At 48.3% G+C, this 14,345-nt stretch overlaps 2 protein-coding genes across 3 annotated transcripts in view; both read left to right on the forward strand.

The window, feature by feature from the left end:
* The first annotated feature begins 2,887 nt into the window (after positions 1-2,887).
* Positions 2,888-8,100, forward strand: KCTD14 (potassium channel tetramerization domain containing 14). Of its 2 annotated transcripts, none has more exons than XM_068425527.1 (2): positions 2,888-3,118; positions 6,411-8,100. In XM_068425527.1, the coding sequence occupies exons 1-2, from the start codon at positions 3,050-3,052 to the stop codon at positions 7,080-7,082; spliced, it is 741 nt and encodes a 246-aa protein (XP_068281628.1). In that variant the 5' UTR covers positions 2,888-3,049; the 3' UTR covers positions 7,083-8,100. The 2 variants fall into 2 exon arrangements, with proteins under 2 accessions (XP_068281628.1, XP_068281630.1); XM_068425529.1 differs by having other exon boundaries at positions 2,888-3,109.
* Positions 8,101-9,700: 1,600 nt separating this feature from the next.
* INTS4 (integrator complex subunit 4) overlaps positions 9,701-14,345 on the forward strand; it is a 40,566-nt gene continuing 35,921 nt past the window's right edge. Inside the window, 3 exon segments of the mRNA XM_068418012.1 lie at positions 9,701-9,772; positions 10,487-10,678; positions 13,085-13,202. Of these exon segments, the coding sequence (XP_068274113.1) occupies positions 9,719-9,772; positions 10,487-10,678; positions 13,085-13,202 (364 nt within the window). The 5' untranslated portion in view covers positions 9,701-9,718.

A 14,345-nucleotide genomic window follows, 5' to 3' on the forward strand; every position in this document is an offset into this window, starting at 1 on the left:
CAGTCCACCTGTCTATCCAGTTCTGCAGCTGCAGAAGGAAATGTTATCACCGTGAAGGTATTTAAGACATGCCATATAGAATGAATATGAACTCCACCTCTGTCAGTTATATCCAGGATATCTCCTGAAGAACCTACATAAGTCAGCCCAAAGAATGGGATTTGCAGGAATCAAAGGCCCAGAAGATGCAGATCTTCCAGCTCTCCCTGTTCTCCAATAAGCGTTGATTTTTAAAAAATTATTATAAGTCACAAAACCTGGGCTCCCAAGCAGACCTCACCAGTGCATCCAGCACTATTAACTCTTTTGGTCTGGCAAAAGGAAAATTCAAGCCCTTCTATTCAAAGCAGGAGCAACAACTCAGACACAGGTTATTATTGAGGATCCCGCAGGAATCTTCAGAGCAGCAGAAGCAAAACATAACGTGGGTTTGATGAGTCGTTCACCCAAATGCACAAAGCATTCAAAAGAACTTGGGTCCAGCTTTGATGGAGCCTTGCGTGAGGACTGGCTTTATTCTCAAGGTGAGCGAAAAGATGTTGAGGTGTTGGAGCGAGTCCAGAGGAGGGCGACCAAGCTGGTGAAGGGTCTGGAGGGTCTGACCTATGAGGAACGGCTGAGGGAGCTGGGGTTGTTTAGCCTGGAGAAGAGGAGGCTCCGAGGTGACCTTATTGCAGTCTACAACTACCTGAAGGGAGGTTGTAGTGAAGTGGGAGTTGGCCTCTTCTCCTGGGCAACTGGAGATAGGACAAGAGGACACAGCCTCAAGCTTCGCCAGGGGAGGTTCAGGTTGGACATTAGGAAGAATTTCTTTTCAGAAAGGGTTATTAAACATTGGAAGGGGCTGTCCAGGGAGGTGGTGGAGTCACCGTCTCTGGAGGGGTTTAAAAAAAGACTGGACATGTCACTTAGTGCCATGGTCTAGTTGACATGGTGGTGTCAGGGCAGTGGTTGGACTCGATGATCCCAGAGGTCTCTTTCAACCTGGTTGATTCTGTGATTCTGTGATTCTGGTCAGATCGATGCTCTGTTCTGGGAAGATACAGATCTAGCAAAATCCCTGGAGGATGCAAAACTAGCAAAGCTGGTGTCCATGAGCACAATGCAGATTTTGTGCAAATGGTTTCCTTACATACCATGCTGTCGTTCTCCACCATCAAAATCTCCCCCAGGAAGATCGTTACAAAGCGCTGTATTTGTCTGATATCTTCCCTTTGGTTGCTGATATCAGGAAGCAGCTTGAAATGAAAGAGAGTGAGGCAAGGTTGGTAGAGGACATAACACCTTTTATTAGACCAACTGAAACACTGGAAAAAAATGGAAAAGAAAACCCAAGCAAACTGAATGAGAAGCTGACAGACCAGAGAAAGCCTCGTGTGCCCTAAAGCATGGATGCTTTTATCCATCTATATCAGCTGATCTAATAAAAGGTATTGTCTCTCGTTACAAACACTGACTTACACCTCTGGACAATCATGTCCATGGCAATTTTGCCATCGTAATGGAACAAAGACACAGAAGCGATGAGTGGCCTGAAGACAAATTAGAAAGCAACTATGCCCTCAGAAACACCTAGAATAAAACCAAGGAGAGTCTGCAGGCCCATGGTATGGATCTGGAGAAGTTATGTAGGCTCACTCTGATTTGAACCTCTGTGTGTTCAGTTTTGGGCCCCTCACTACAAGAAAGATGTTGAGGTGCTGGAGTGAGTCCAGAGAAGGGCAACGAAGCTGGTGAAGGGTTTGGAGCACAAGTGTGATGAGGAGTGGCTGAGGGAACTGCGGGTGTTTAGTTTGGAGAAAAGGAGATTGAGGGGAGACCTTCTTGCTCTCTACAGCTACCTGAAAGGAGGATGTAGCAAGGTGGGTGTTGGTCTCTTCTCCCAGGTAACAAGTGATAGGACGAGAGGAAATGGCCTCAAGTTGTGCCAGGGGAGGTTTAGATTGGATATCAGGAAAAAAGTCTTCACCAAAAGGGTTGTCAAGCACTGGAACAGGCTGCCCAGGGCAGTGGTGAAGTCACCATCCCTGGAGGGATTTAAAAGGTGTGTAGATGTGGTGCTTAGGGACATGGTTTAGTGGTGGCCTTGGCAGTGCTGGGTTAACGGTTGAACTTGGTGATCTTAAAGGTCCTTTCCAACCAAGACGATTCTGTGATTCTATGATATAAAAAATGTCATGAACACAGACATCCTCGTGGGTGTTTCAATGCTGTGGGAAATAGTCCCACTATATCTAAATCTGTGGTGCTCTCCACTTCCGATATTCAGTGGATACAAGATACTAGAAAACAATGTCATGCAAAGATACTAATCAAATATTTATGACTAATTGAAAAGAACAGTTCAAGCTCAAGCAGAGATTCAGGTTTGGTTTTATTTACCTTGCACAAATCACTCAGTGCCCAGAGATTGTATTGGCAAGGAAGAGAATGCCACCACCTTGGACAGGTTGTAGATACCCTGATCTGAAATCGATTGGTATGACAAAATGAGATCAATGAGATGGTTTGGGATAAACTGTGCTTTACAACAGCAGTGCACGGAGGTCAAAAAGCTGTGAAAACGTTTAGTGGTTTCGATATAAGTGGTTCGCAAGGCAGAGGCTGTCACGCAGGCACACTTTGCGGGGCTCCTCGGAGGTGCTCTGGGCACTGGGCCTCCTTTGGAAAGGATTATTTGGTTCCTAGTCACCGCACAGATAGTGTTACAGGAGGTATGCGCTGGCAGCCAGCCCGAGTCCACCCAGCACCTTGCTGGTTGCCAGAAAAATAATGAGCAAATACTTCCGCTTTCAGGCTGTTCCCTCCCCTCTCCCGACACCTGCACCTTATACCAGGGCTGTGCCTGGAGCAAACTGGAGCCTCTGGGGCAGCTGCTGGGCTGGGAGCTTGGAAAAAACTGATCCAAGGAAGAAAAAACAAGTGAAAGAGGAGTGGAGCAAAGCGGGGAGCCATCCTGCGTGTGGGGCAGGACCCCAGCACTGAGCAGCAGGTTTTCCCACGCCGCTGAGCCATCACCTCCCTTCTTCCCGTCGCGGGTCCGGGGGAGATGAGCATTTCATCGGAGCACAAGCCCCTTGGGAAGCAGGTCACCGGCAGCCTGCACACGGTGAGTAAGGTACGGGCTCGGGGGCACTGTCTCCTCCTGTGGGATGAGAAAATCCCCTTTGAGCTACATTAGAGGGCTTTTTTCCCCCATCTGTTATTCTGAAGACACCAGGGCTGGCGAGATACGTGACCAAGAAGAGGACTCTAGGTAAAAAGCTCTGTCTGACTCCAACCTGTTTGCACCAGTTTGCTTGCAGAAGGGCCATGTCCCTGGCAGGCATACAAGATCTGGCAACAGCAAATAACCAGAGTGGTTCTTTTCCTCCTTTGACATGAGGTGAAATTAATTTAATATGAACTTTAATTGGTCAGATCCCTAAATAAAAGCTTCTTGTGAGTTTTGGGGGTTTTCAACAGTTCTTAGATCATCTCTAATGATGCAAAAGCTGCCCTGTGTTGTAGATGTGCAGAATCATCAGGTGGGAGCAGTAGTTTTTCTAGCTCTAAGGAAAATTAATGGCAATCTCAAGACAAGCAGCATATTACTAGGCAGAAATCAGTGACGAGATGAGATATGTTTTCCTTTTCCCTTCTTCTGCCCTCAGTCTATTGCTAAGTGGTTTGCTTTCTCTGTTGTAGCCATACAGCCTCTCCCCCAGACCTCTCTCTCTTTAACAAATCCAACCTCCTTGTGTTGCACCTTTCAGGTGTAGGTTACAAAATGCTTCCCCAAGGAGGTAACTGTTTTGCAGATTAATAAACTGGGGCACAGATAGAATTATAGAATCATAGAATCACAGAATGGTTTGGGTTGGAAAGGACCTTAAAGGTCATCTAAGATAGGTGGAATGACTTCCTAAGTGTCACCTCGCTGGCTAGTTACAGACCTGGGAATCAGCTGGTGCCAATACTCCCAGTCCACTGGGAACCAGTTTGGTCCCAGGCCAAAACCATTAATCAAGATCTGAGAACATAAGTTTAGTTCAGCTACTGTATTAATGAAGAACGTCATCCATCTGTATGAATGACAAACAGCGTGAAACATCTGACCTGGTGGAAATCACCAGATAGCCTCAGACAGAATAATTTCTTATGTCATCTCAGCCCTAGTGTAAATGATTGCTCTCCAGATGAAGCCACCCACACTCAGGCAAAGCCATATTCCAGCTGGGTCTTTGGCCTGAATCTGGTTGTTTCCCTGGCTTGCCTAGGCTGGGAGCAAATTTCTGCTAAATCTGATACCTTGCTTCTGTTTAAAGGGAAGGTCTCCCCCTGCTCCAGGTTGTCTGTTCCTAGTCCCTTCCTTTTACTTGTTAAATCCTCTGTGAGCCTCAGCTCAGTAAGATGAAAGAGAAGCAGAATTGGCGCGAGGTGAGCAACAGCAACACGTAGGTAGGTACAAGGATGGAAAGGGGAGAAGGCAGCAGGACCTCCCATTCCTCTTGGCGTGAGCTGTGAGATCAGCTCACGTCATTCCGCGGGTCTCTGCCTGTCTTGGTCTCAGCCAAGCACTTAGGGACACGCTTCACTGCAGGCATGTGACCAGCAGCACTGAAGCTGATCCTTGCGTGATCAGATCCAAGAACGAGCAGGTGAGCTCCTGGAAAAAAAGGGTTGTTTATTGACTCACGCCTTCCCAACGGCAGGTGTGGTCCCGGCCAGGCATGTGACTTGCATTACAGCAGTGACGGCGGGAGGGAAAATAACTGAAATAACTGCCTCCTTTCTTCCCTCGCCTTATTCTCTACCAGGTACTATAAAAAATGACTGAGTGCAAAGGGAGGCTGTTAAAACTCTTCAGCACTGAAACACCAGGAAGGTGACACCAGGTCCATCTTTTCAGGCATTCCAGGCAGTGGTGTTAATGCACGGTGAAATGAAATAAATCCAAACAAAAATCCAAACTTCACATTCTTCCTTCTTAAATCAATGTCAGTTGCATGAATTATTTCCTTTACTTCCTAGCTAAAGCTATCACACATTTTTAAAGTGCTTTGCTAAACAGCTTCTGTCCTCCACCTCTGACACACTGGATTTTCACTTCTTCCGTATTTATAACTAAACCCCCAGACGAGCGGAAGCCAATTCCACCGATTGCTAAAGTTTCAAAGAGCTTTAGTTTCTCCTTTGAAAACACCAGCTCAGGTGAGAGGAATGGAGTTTCACAGCTTTGAGCTCGGTCGTTGTCCCTCTGCACATGGGGAGGGCAAGAACTCACAGATTGCTCGCACTGGAAGGACAGGGGCCAGCAGGGACAATGCTTGTGTAGGACTTTGGGAATCAACGTCAATTCCTGTAGTCACTGACAGCTTCCCTGGGCAGGGCACTTCTTGTCCCTCTTTCACACTGGCAAAATGACACTTCCTACATCCCAAAGGTGAGGTGAGGACTCAGCCATTTACAAATGTCCAAGTCTATGCTGCTCTGGTAATGAGACTGTATAAACACCCTGCATCTGCTTTTAGCAATAAAAGGGGTGGGTGTTTCCACCTGTCCCCCAAGGGATGGGGGCTCACACCACTCTTAGAATCATAGAATCATTTTGGTTGGAAGGGACCTTTAAGACCATCGAGTCCAACCATTAACCCAGCACTGCCAAGGCCACCACTAAACCATGTCCCTCAGCACCACGTCTACATGGCTTTGAAATCCCTCCAGGGATGGGGACTCCACCACTGCCCTGGGCAGCCTGTGCCAGTGCTTGACAACCCTTTCGGTGAAGACATTTTCCCTGATATCCAATCTAAACCTCCCCTGGCACAACTTGAGGCCATTTCCTCTCATCCTATCACTTGTTACCTGGGTGAAGAGACCGACCCCCACCTCGCTACACCCTCCTTTCAGGCAGTTGTAGAGAGTGAGAAGGTCTCACCTCAATCTCCTTTTCTCCAGGCTAAACACCCCCAGGTCCCTCAGCCGCTCCTCATCACACTTGTGCTCCAGACCCTTCACCAGCTCCGTTGCCCTTCTCTGGACTTGCTCCAGCACCTCAAGGTCTTTCTTGTAGTGAGGGGCCCAAAACTGAACACAGGATTCGAGGTGCAGCCTCACTAGTGCCGAGTACAGGGGGACGATCCCTGCCCTAGTCCTGCTGGCCACACTAGTGCTGATAAAAGCCAGGATGCTGGTGGCCTTCTTGGCCACCTGGGCACACTGCTGGCTCATATTCAGCTGCCATCGACCAACGCCCCCAGGTCCTTATCCACAAGGCAGCTTTCCAGCCACTCTTACCCCAGCCTTCTTCACACCATCATTCCCATTTCCAGCTGCAACCGCATTTTTTTCTTTTCCTTGACACTTCCATGTTGATAGCCTCAGACAGGTAACGTGCGTGGCTTTTTGTCCCCTTGTGATACTTGCAGTTGTCACCAATTGTGGAGTTAAATGTCGGTGGGGAGATGTACACGACAACGCTGAGCACCTTAAAGAAACACTCTGGCTCCAAGCTGGCAGAGATGTTCACTGGCCAGCCCAAACTCAGGACTGACTCTGAAGGGAGGTTCTTCATCGACAGGCCAGGCACCTATTTCAAATACATCTTGGAGTACCTGCGCAGTAACCAAGTGCCCACCCAGTGCATCCAGGACGTCTACAAGGAGGCATTGTTCTACAACATCGAACCTCTAATCAAGCAGCTAGAAGACTCCCCGCAGATCTTTGGGGAGCTCGTGGCGAGGAAGCAGTTTCTGGCTCGCGTGCCCAACTACAGCGAGAACATTGAACTGATGATCCGCATCGCGAGGGCAGAAGCGGTTGCATCACGTCGGTCCAGTGTCATCGTATGCGTGGTCAGAACTGAGGAGGATGTGGCCAGATGTCAGGATGCCTTGAACAGCTTGGACATGGATAAAAAATCTGTGGTGAAGTTTGGCCCCTGGAAGGCAGCGCCAAGTATTTCTGATCTGCTAGACTGCATTCAAATGGATGTTGAAGCCAAAGGGTATAAAATATCCTTTCAGCCCCATGTTGCTGAAAAAGGTTTTCGCTTCAAATCGCATGACTTCTTCTACAAGTTCCTCTTCACCTGGTGGTAGCAAAGTGCCACCATCAATGGGGAACAGAAGAAAACAATTATTAAAACAAATTAACTTGGGCTGTGGAGACTAAGCCATGGACTACCGAAGGGACAGGAAGAAATACATGGCTCAACGAAATTATCTCTTTGGGTTGTTTGCCAAATTAAAGAACACATAAGAGCCACTGTTTACTTGGGCTTTAGGGGATAACTGTGTGATTTAAAGGTATCAGAAAAGGGAGGAATTTTACTCTTTCAGTGTTGCGGACTATTATATAAGTTCAGAGAGCCGGATTGGAGGTTTGAGCCAACCTCACGCAACCTAAGAGAAATTAATAATCCCAAATACGTCTCATGGACATGTGGAGTTGGTCTCTCAGTGAAATGGGAACAGGTCACCTACACTCAGTTTTCGATGGAATCACTGACAGCTGCATTAACACATGCTCAACTTAAATCTGGATCCTTAATGAGAAGGCAAAAGCTCTTTTTCTCATTGCTTTCCATACCAGAACCTAGGTTAAAAAGAAGAATTTCAGTGTCCCACGCTCTCTTCTTATTCCTCCAGTAGACAGCCTACTCTCTAGTCAATGTATTTATTACTGTTATTTATTATTTATTCTGAAGGGAAGACAGGAAACCTCAGCTATGGTCCAGGATCAACAAAAGGTAAAAGTGCCATCGCTGATCTGAGGAGTTTATAATCTAAGGACACGCACTCCTCTCTCATGCCACACTACTTCCATCTTTTTCTTGTGATATTCGTTATTATTATGATATTATTTCTAAATATATAAGCTTCTGGAAGGATAGGGAAAACCCACCGTGATTTGATGGGAAGGAAGTGCTACTGAAGCATTAGCCTGGGACCTCAGTGCAAATTTTCCTCTACAGGACACGAGTTGGATCCTACATCATGTTTTAGAAATCTTAGTATTAGAAAGTTTATTTTTATACTGGAGATGGCTGTTAGCTTGGTTTTAATCACTCCAAAAATCATAATGGCTAGTTTGATTGTGATCATATTTCCTTTACTTCTCAGAAGATGGATTTCTTCCAGTTAAGGAAAATAATCTCTGGGATGTTTAATAAATAACTTTTAAAACCTCTTTGATTGATACAGAAGTGCTTTATTTACTGACATCTTCCCCCTCAAATCCCCTAATTCTAAAGACCTGAAGTTTTATCTTCATGCTAATGGATTTGAATCTTTCCTAATTAAGCTTTGTTTCAGATGTACTCATCCTAGCACAGATTTGCCCCCAGTGAGTCGGGAGTCATGCCACCGACCTCAGGGCAGTTCTGCTGTAGCTGTGAGGGGACTCTTTGAGACCTCTCGCATTTATCTCCTGGGTAAGAACAGACACAGTGTCTGAAAAGACAAAAAGGTTTAGGAAATAGGATCTATGATCATATCTTTGATCATAACCAAGTGGTTGGTGGCGCTTAGCCTAGAAGAAGAGAGATTGAGGTGGTCTCCAAATGGACAAAAGGCTGCTTTAAAGAGATGTGTTACTCTTTGTACATATTAAGGGTGGAAGAACTGGCCTAAGTCGCAACAAAGGAGATCAAAATTAGATATGAGAAGAAAAAAATTGGATTGTAGGGTAGTTAAAGCCTCAACCAACCTCCTAAGACTACAGGACTGCTGTCATAAGAAACTTTAATAGTTTTTCAAGGATGGTGTTATAGAATAGCCCAGGCTGAAAGGGACCTCAAAGGACCATCTGGTCCAACCTCTGGTGGGAAAGGGAGCCTGGATGAGATTATTGAGCACACTGTTCTGTCATGTCTTGAAAACCCCCAGTAATGTGGACTCCATCATGTCCCCGAGGAGGTTGTTGCAGTGAATGATGGTTCTCACTGCAAAAAAATTATTTATGTCGAGATGAAACCTCTCCTAGTGTGACTTGTACCCATTGCCCCTTGTCTTTTCCACATGCCTCCTTGTGAACAGAGAGCCACCACCCCCTTTGTGGATGGCCTTTAAGTACAGGGAACACTGTGATGAGGTCCCCCAGGGATAAGAGACCCAACTCCTTCAGTCTTCCCTCGAAGGGCAGGTTCTCCAGACCTTTGATCACCTCCCTGGCCCTCCTCCTAAACCACCTTGTCCCTAAGATGTGACCAAACTGTGGCCGCCCCTGACTACCTCTAGCCACACAGCATCACAGATGTAACTGCTGCCTGTGCCTCCTGTCATCTAACCAGACATAGGTCTGTCAGGGCGCTCCTCAGGGCTGGGACCTCCTTCCCCTCTCCTCGAAGGAGACGTGTTTGAAGGCCGTGCTAAGCTTTCATGTGTGTCTAACACAAGCTTGCCTGGAAACGGGCAAGCTATGTTGTTTATATTTTGGTCTTTATACAGTTTAACATCAAATACTAATGAAACTGATGGGTATTTTTGGGGAAAACCGACAGGGCTGAGCCGCGGGCGGGGTTTGGCTGCGGGGCGGGCCAGGCCGCAGCCGCCATGTCAGGCCCGCGTTCCCATGGCAACGGGAGGCCGCCCCCTGCGGGGCCCGGCCGCCTGACCATAGAGCGCAGCCTCCAGCTGGGAAGAGAGGACGCTCCTTCTGTGCCCTCCCTGCGGGCGACTCTGTGGTTCCTCTTCCGGGTTGCGCGTACGGCGGCCGCGCGGGGCCAGGCGGCGGCATGGCGGCGCACCTGAAGAAGCGGGTGTACGAGGAGTTCACCAAGGTGGTCCAGGTAACGCACCGCCACCGGGCCGGGCCCAGCGGGGAGAGGGGGACAGCCCCGAGCTCTGCCGTGCGGCGGGTGGCGCCGGCGGGGGAGGCAGAGCTGTGGGAAGGGCCGCCGGCCTAGCCCGGGGCCTAGCCCGGGGGTGCTGCCCGTCTCCTTGGGGCGGGGGCCTCGGGGCCGGGGCGGCCTGTGAGGGGCTGGGGAGGAGCGGGAGGGGTTGGCCCCGTGTTTAGGGAGGCTGGAGCTGCCTGGAGGGAAAGGGGGTGCCTCAGGGGGTGTGCGGGGTGGGGAGAGTGCTCCCCTCAGGGCGGGGAGGAAGCGACCTGGGGAGGGCCGCGACTGCCGGGGAGGAGGACGCGGCTCCCCCCAGCCCGGGATAGAGGAGCAGCAGGGAGTTTCTCGGCTGTGCCAGGCTGGGGGGCTTGGGAAAAGTTGTGTTTGCCCTGGGTTGGTTGTCTGAGTTGGAAAGGGCAGGATTTGCCCCAGGCTGGGGTGGGGAGAAGCAATGTTTCCTGGGGATAGAGGCTACCTGAGCAGGACAGGAGCAGCCGCGGTGGGCTGAGGATGGGTTCCTTCCTAAGATAGATGAGGGAGAGGCCAGTGACAGCCATGGGGCACAGGAGCTTCCTGAGGCTAGGTGCTGAGACAGCGTTCACTCTGGGAAGGAGTGGGTCAGGATTTGCTCTGCATTTCTGAACCGCGTCCCTCTGCCCGCAGCAGCAGCATGAGGACCTGTCCGCTAAGAAGCTGCGGCTGACCAAGCCCAGCAAGTCAGCGGCGCTCCATGTCGACCTGTGCAAAGCCACCTCGCCCGCAGACGCCTTGCAGTACCTGCTCCAGTTTGCCAGGAAGCCAGTGGAAGTGGAGAGCGTGGAAGGGGTTGTCAGGATCCTGCTGGAGCATTACTACAAGGTGGTGAAGCTGGGATTCAACTGTGCTTCCAGAATCCTCCTTCTGGTCTTGTTTTCTTGGGGTTAGATGTGGAATAGAGAGTCACAGGCTCCTCCTGGTCCTGACTCAGTTGCTGTTGGAAGCCCTCTGTGAGGAGAGTGAGTGACTGTAGTCCTTTAGCCGAGTGATTCCTGATCATGTTACTTGGTCCCTTTGCTGATGGTGTCAAGAGCCTGTGACAAGCATGTGACTATTTTGTCCCTGCAGATGGCCTGCGTGATTAGTCTTAAATTAGCTTAACAAGGGACAAAAGACATGACAAGAAGTTTTCCAGGGAACCCGGCTGTCCAAAGCTGGCTCAACTTTATCTGAATGCTGCCTGACTGATGTTTCCTTACTTTACTCTTAATTTCCTCTAGCAGTAGAGAAACTTTTTAGCTATTGCTTGTGCTGCGGACAAAGCACTTTTAAAATGACGCTTCTGAAAAACTTTTCAGCAAAAAAATCTTAACAGCAGAATGACAAACAAATAACAGAAATAATATATCATAGAATGGTTTGGGTTGGAAGGGTCCTTAAAGACCATCTAGTTCCAGCCCCCCTGCCACAGGCAGGGACACCTTCCACCAGACCAGGTTGCTCCCCATCCAACCTGGCCTTGAACACTGCCACGGAGGGGGCAGCCACAGCTTCTCTGGGCAACCTGGGCCAGTGTCTCATCACCCTCACAGTCAAGAATTTCTTCCTAATATCTCATCTAAATCTCCCCTCTTTCAGTTTAAAACCATTCCCCCTCATCCTATCACTCCATGCCCTTGTAAAAAGTCCCTCTCCAGCTTTCCTGTAGCCCCTTCAGGTACTGGAAGGCTGCTAGAAGGTCTCCCTGGAGCCTTCTCTTCTCCAAATTGAACAGCCCCAACTCTCTCAGCCTGTCTTCATAGCAGAGGTGCTCCAGCCCTCTGAGCATCTTCGTGGCCTACTCTGGACTCGCTCCAACAGCTCCATGTCCTTCTTCTGTTGGGGGCCCCAGAGCTGGACACAGCACTGCAGGTGGGGTCTCACGAGAGCAGAGTAGAGGGGCAGAATCCCCTCCCTCGCCCCTGAAAAGAAAAAATGCTTCTCGGCTCAGGTGAGAGATTACTCCCATGGGTATCACATTTGTCACTTGGGGGATGTATGTGACACTGAAGTTTCTCCTAAACACCGTTGAAAGACATAAAAGTTGTAACTGTAATATTTGTAATTGTAGTATTTCTGTGCCGCTGTGTTCAGCGCTGCACAATTACTTGGTAAGATCTAAGTATGAAATCCAGAGTTCTTTTTGTCCTTCTACCCGTGGTGGATATCCTTGGCAATATGATGAAAGAGCGATCTTCCAGTTACGAGCAGAAGTCTTGTGTGCACGAGTCTGTAGAAGACTCAAAATAACTCTTTGAAATGCATGAACTTTTAAAATTAATTTCAAATGAATACTAATTTGTGAAGCTATTTATGTAATTATCACTTGTGACAGCTTTTGCTGTTGCTTAAATGAGCAGATGTATGCAGCTAACATATGCTTCTGTTTATTTTTTTTTTTACCTTGCTGTGTTGGGTTTCTTTTTTTGCTGTCAGGTTGTCAGGATTCCTCCCCACCGTTAAGAGCAACAGTTGTTTTCTGGAGCTCACAGACCCTGCTGCTTAGCAGAGGTCAAGAGACCATCAGTCTCAGTTCATCTCCTAAAATCCTCCCGTTTGTTCATTAAAAACTCGCACAGATATTAACATTATCAACACTGAATTTTCTGGCATCTTGAAAACCTGATTTATTTAAACTTTAAATTTTCAAACAGTATGAAGGAACTTTCAGGGAATTATGAATAAAAGACTCATTTTGAAATGTGGGGGAAGCTGCCACGTAAACATTCACAGAAGCACAGACTGGTTGGGGTTGGAAGGGACCTCTGGAGATCATCCAGTCCAACCCCTTGCCAAAGCAGGGTCACCCAGAGCACGTTGCACAGGGTCATGTCCAGGTGGGTTTTGAATATCTCCAGAGAAGGAGACTCCCCATCCTCCCTGGGCAGCCTGTGCCAGGGCTCTGTCACCCTCAAAGTAAAGATGTTTTTCCTCATATTCAGATGGAACTTCCCATGTTTCAGTTTGTGCCTGTTGCCCCTTGTCCTGTCACTGGGCACCACTGAGAAGAGTCTGGCCCCATCCCCTTGACACCCACCCCTAAGGTATTTGTAAGTGTTGATAAGATCACTTATCACTTCTGGTGTGGTTAATTTTCTGTGGGGTGTGCTGTGGACAGATGGACGAGGAAGTAGCCTGACAGTAAAATTCAGACCCTTGTGCTGAACTACATATAGGTCCTGCCTGTGTGTAGTGTTTTATGCTCTTCAAACTGGAAAATGAGTGAGGGTATCTGTTATTTCCTTCCAGGAGAACGATGCCTCTGTAAGATTGAAGATTGCTTCCTTGCTGGGCTTGTTATCAAAGACTGCAGGATTTTCCCCAGACTGCATTATGGATGATGCCATTAACACGCTTCAAAATGAGAGTAAGTCTGTCTTTTCAGGCGGTGCCTGAGATCAAGGCAGAATCATGCTGTCTTTTACGCGTTTAGGACAGTGGCAAGGCCCTTACATTTGAAGTGTGTAGTTGGGAATTGCTGCTCAGCGTGTTTATTTTCTGCTTTTGTGAACGATGACAGACAATACCATGTTCTGAGGAGGAGAAAAACGTTCCTGAGACCTGCCTGCTGTATGCCTTTGTTTTAAGGGAGCGCAAAGGTTGCTTTTGCATCTCCATGTGAGAGCTGTTGCTTCTGAAGTGCTCTGTTCTAGAGGACAGTCTTGCTTAAAGTGGAATCTCGTTTGAAGAGGAGTTTTTTCTTACCATGCTGTAGGCCAGCTCATCAGAGCTAATGCAAGAAGGCATTAGTTTATTAGCATTGGATTTGTAGTAGACAGTAAAATACAGGTTGTCCTGTTTGTGGCTTTCTTAAAGTCCATTTTTTTCTCTATGTTATATTCACAGTTTGTGTGTGCTTTACTTGATGCAGTTTAACTTTATTTTAATGTCATTTATAGAATCAAATAATGGTTTGGGTTTGAAGGGACCTTTAAAGCTCATCTAGTCCAACCCCCCTGCTGTGGGCAGGGACATCTTTCACTGGATCAGGTTGCTCCAAGCCCCATCCAACCTGGCCTTGAACACTGCCAGTGGTGGGGCATCCACAGCTTCTCTGACCAACCTGTGCCAGTGTCTCACCACCCTCATCATAAAAAAATTCTTCCTTATCTAGACTTACCCTCTTTCAGTTTAAAACCATTGCCTCTTGTCCTGTCACTACAGGCCCTGGTAAAAAAATCTCTCTCCAGCTTTCTTATAGGCCCCCTTTAAGTATTGAAAGGCCACAATAAAGTCTCCCTGGAGCCTTCTCTTCTCCAGACTGAACAGCCCCAACTCTCTCAGCCTGTCTCCATAGCAGAGGTGCTCCAGCCCTCTGAGCATCTTTGTGGTCTCATCTGGATCTGCTCCAACAGCTCCTTGTCTCTCCTGTGCTGAGGACCCCAGAGCTGGACACAGCACTGCATGTGGGGTCTCACGAGAGCGGAGTAGAGGGGCAGAATCCCCTCCCTTGCCCTGCTGGCCACACTGCTGGGGATGCAGCCCAGGATACGGTTGGCTTTCTGGGCTG

The sequence above is a fragment of the Nyctibius grandis genome, chromosome 2, assembly GCF_013368605.1.
Source record: "Nyctibius grandis isolate bNycGra1 chromosome 2, bNycGra1.pri, whole genome shotgun sequence".
Lineage (NCBI taxonomy): Eukaryota > Metazoa > Chordata > Aves > Nyctibiiformes > Nyctibiidae > Nyctibius > Nyctibius grandis.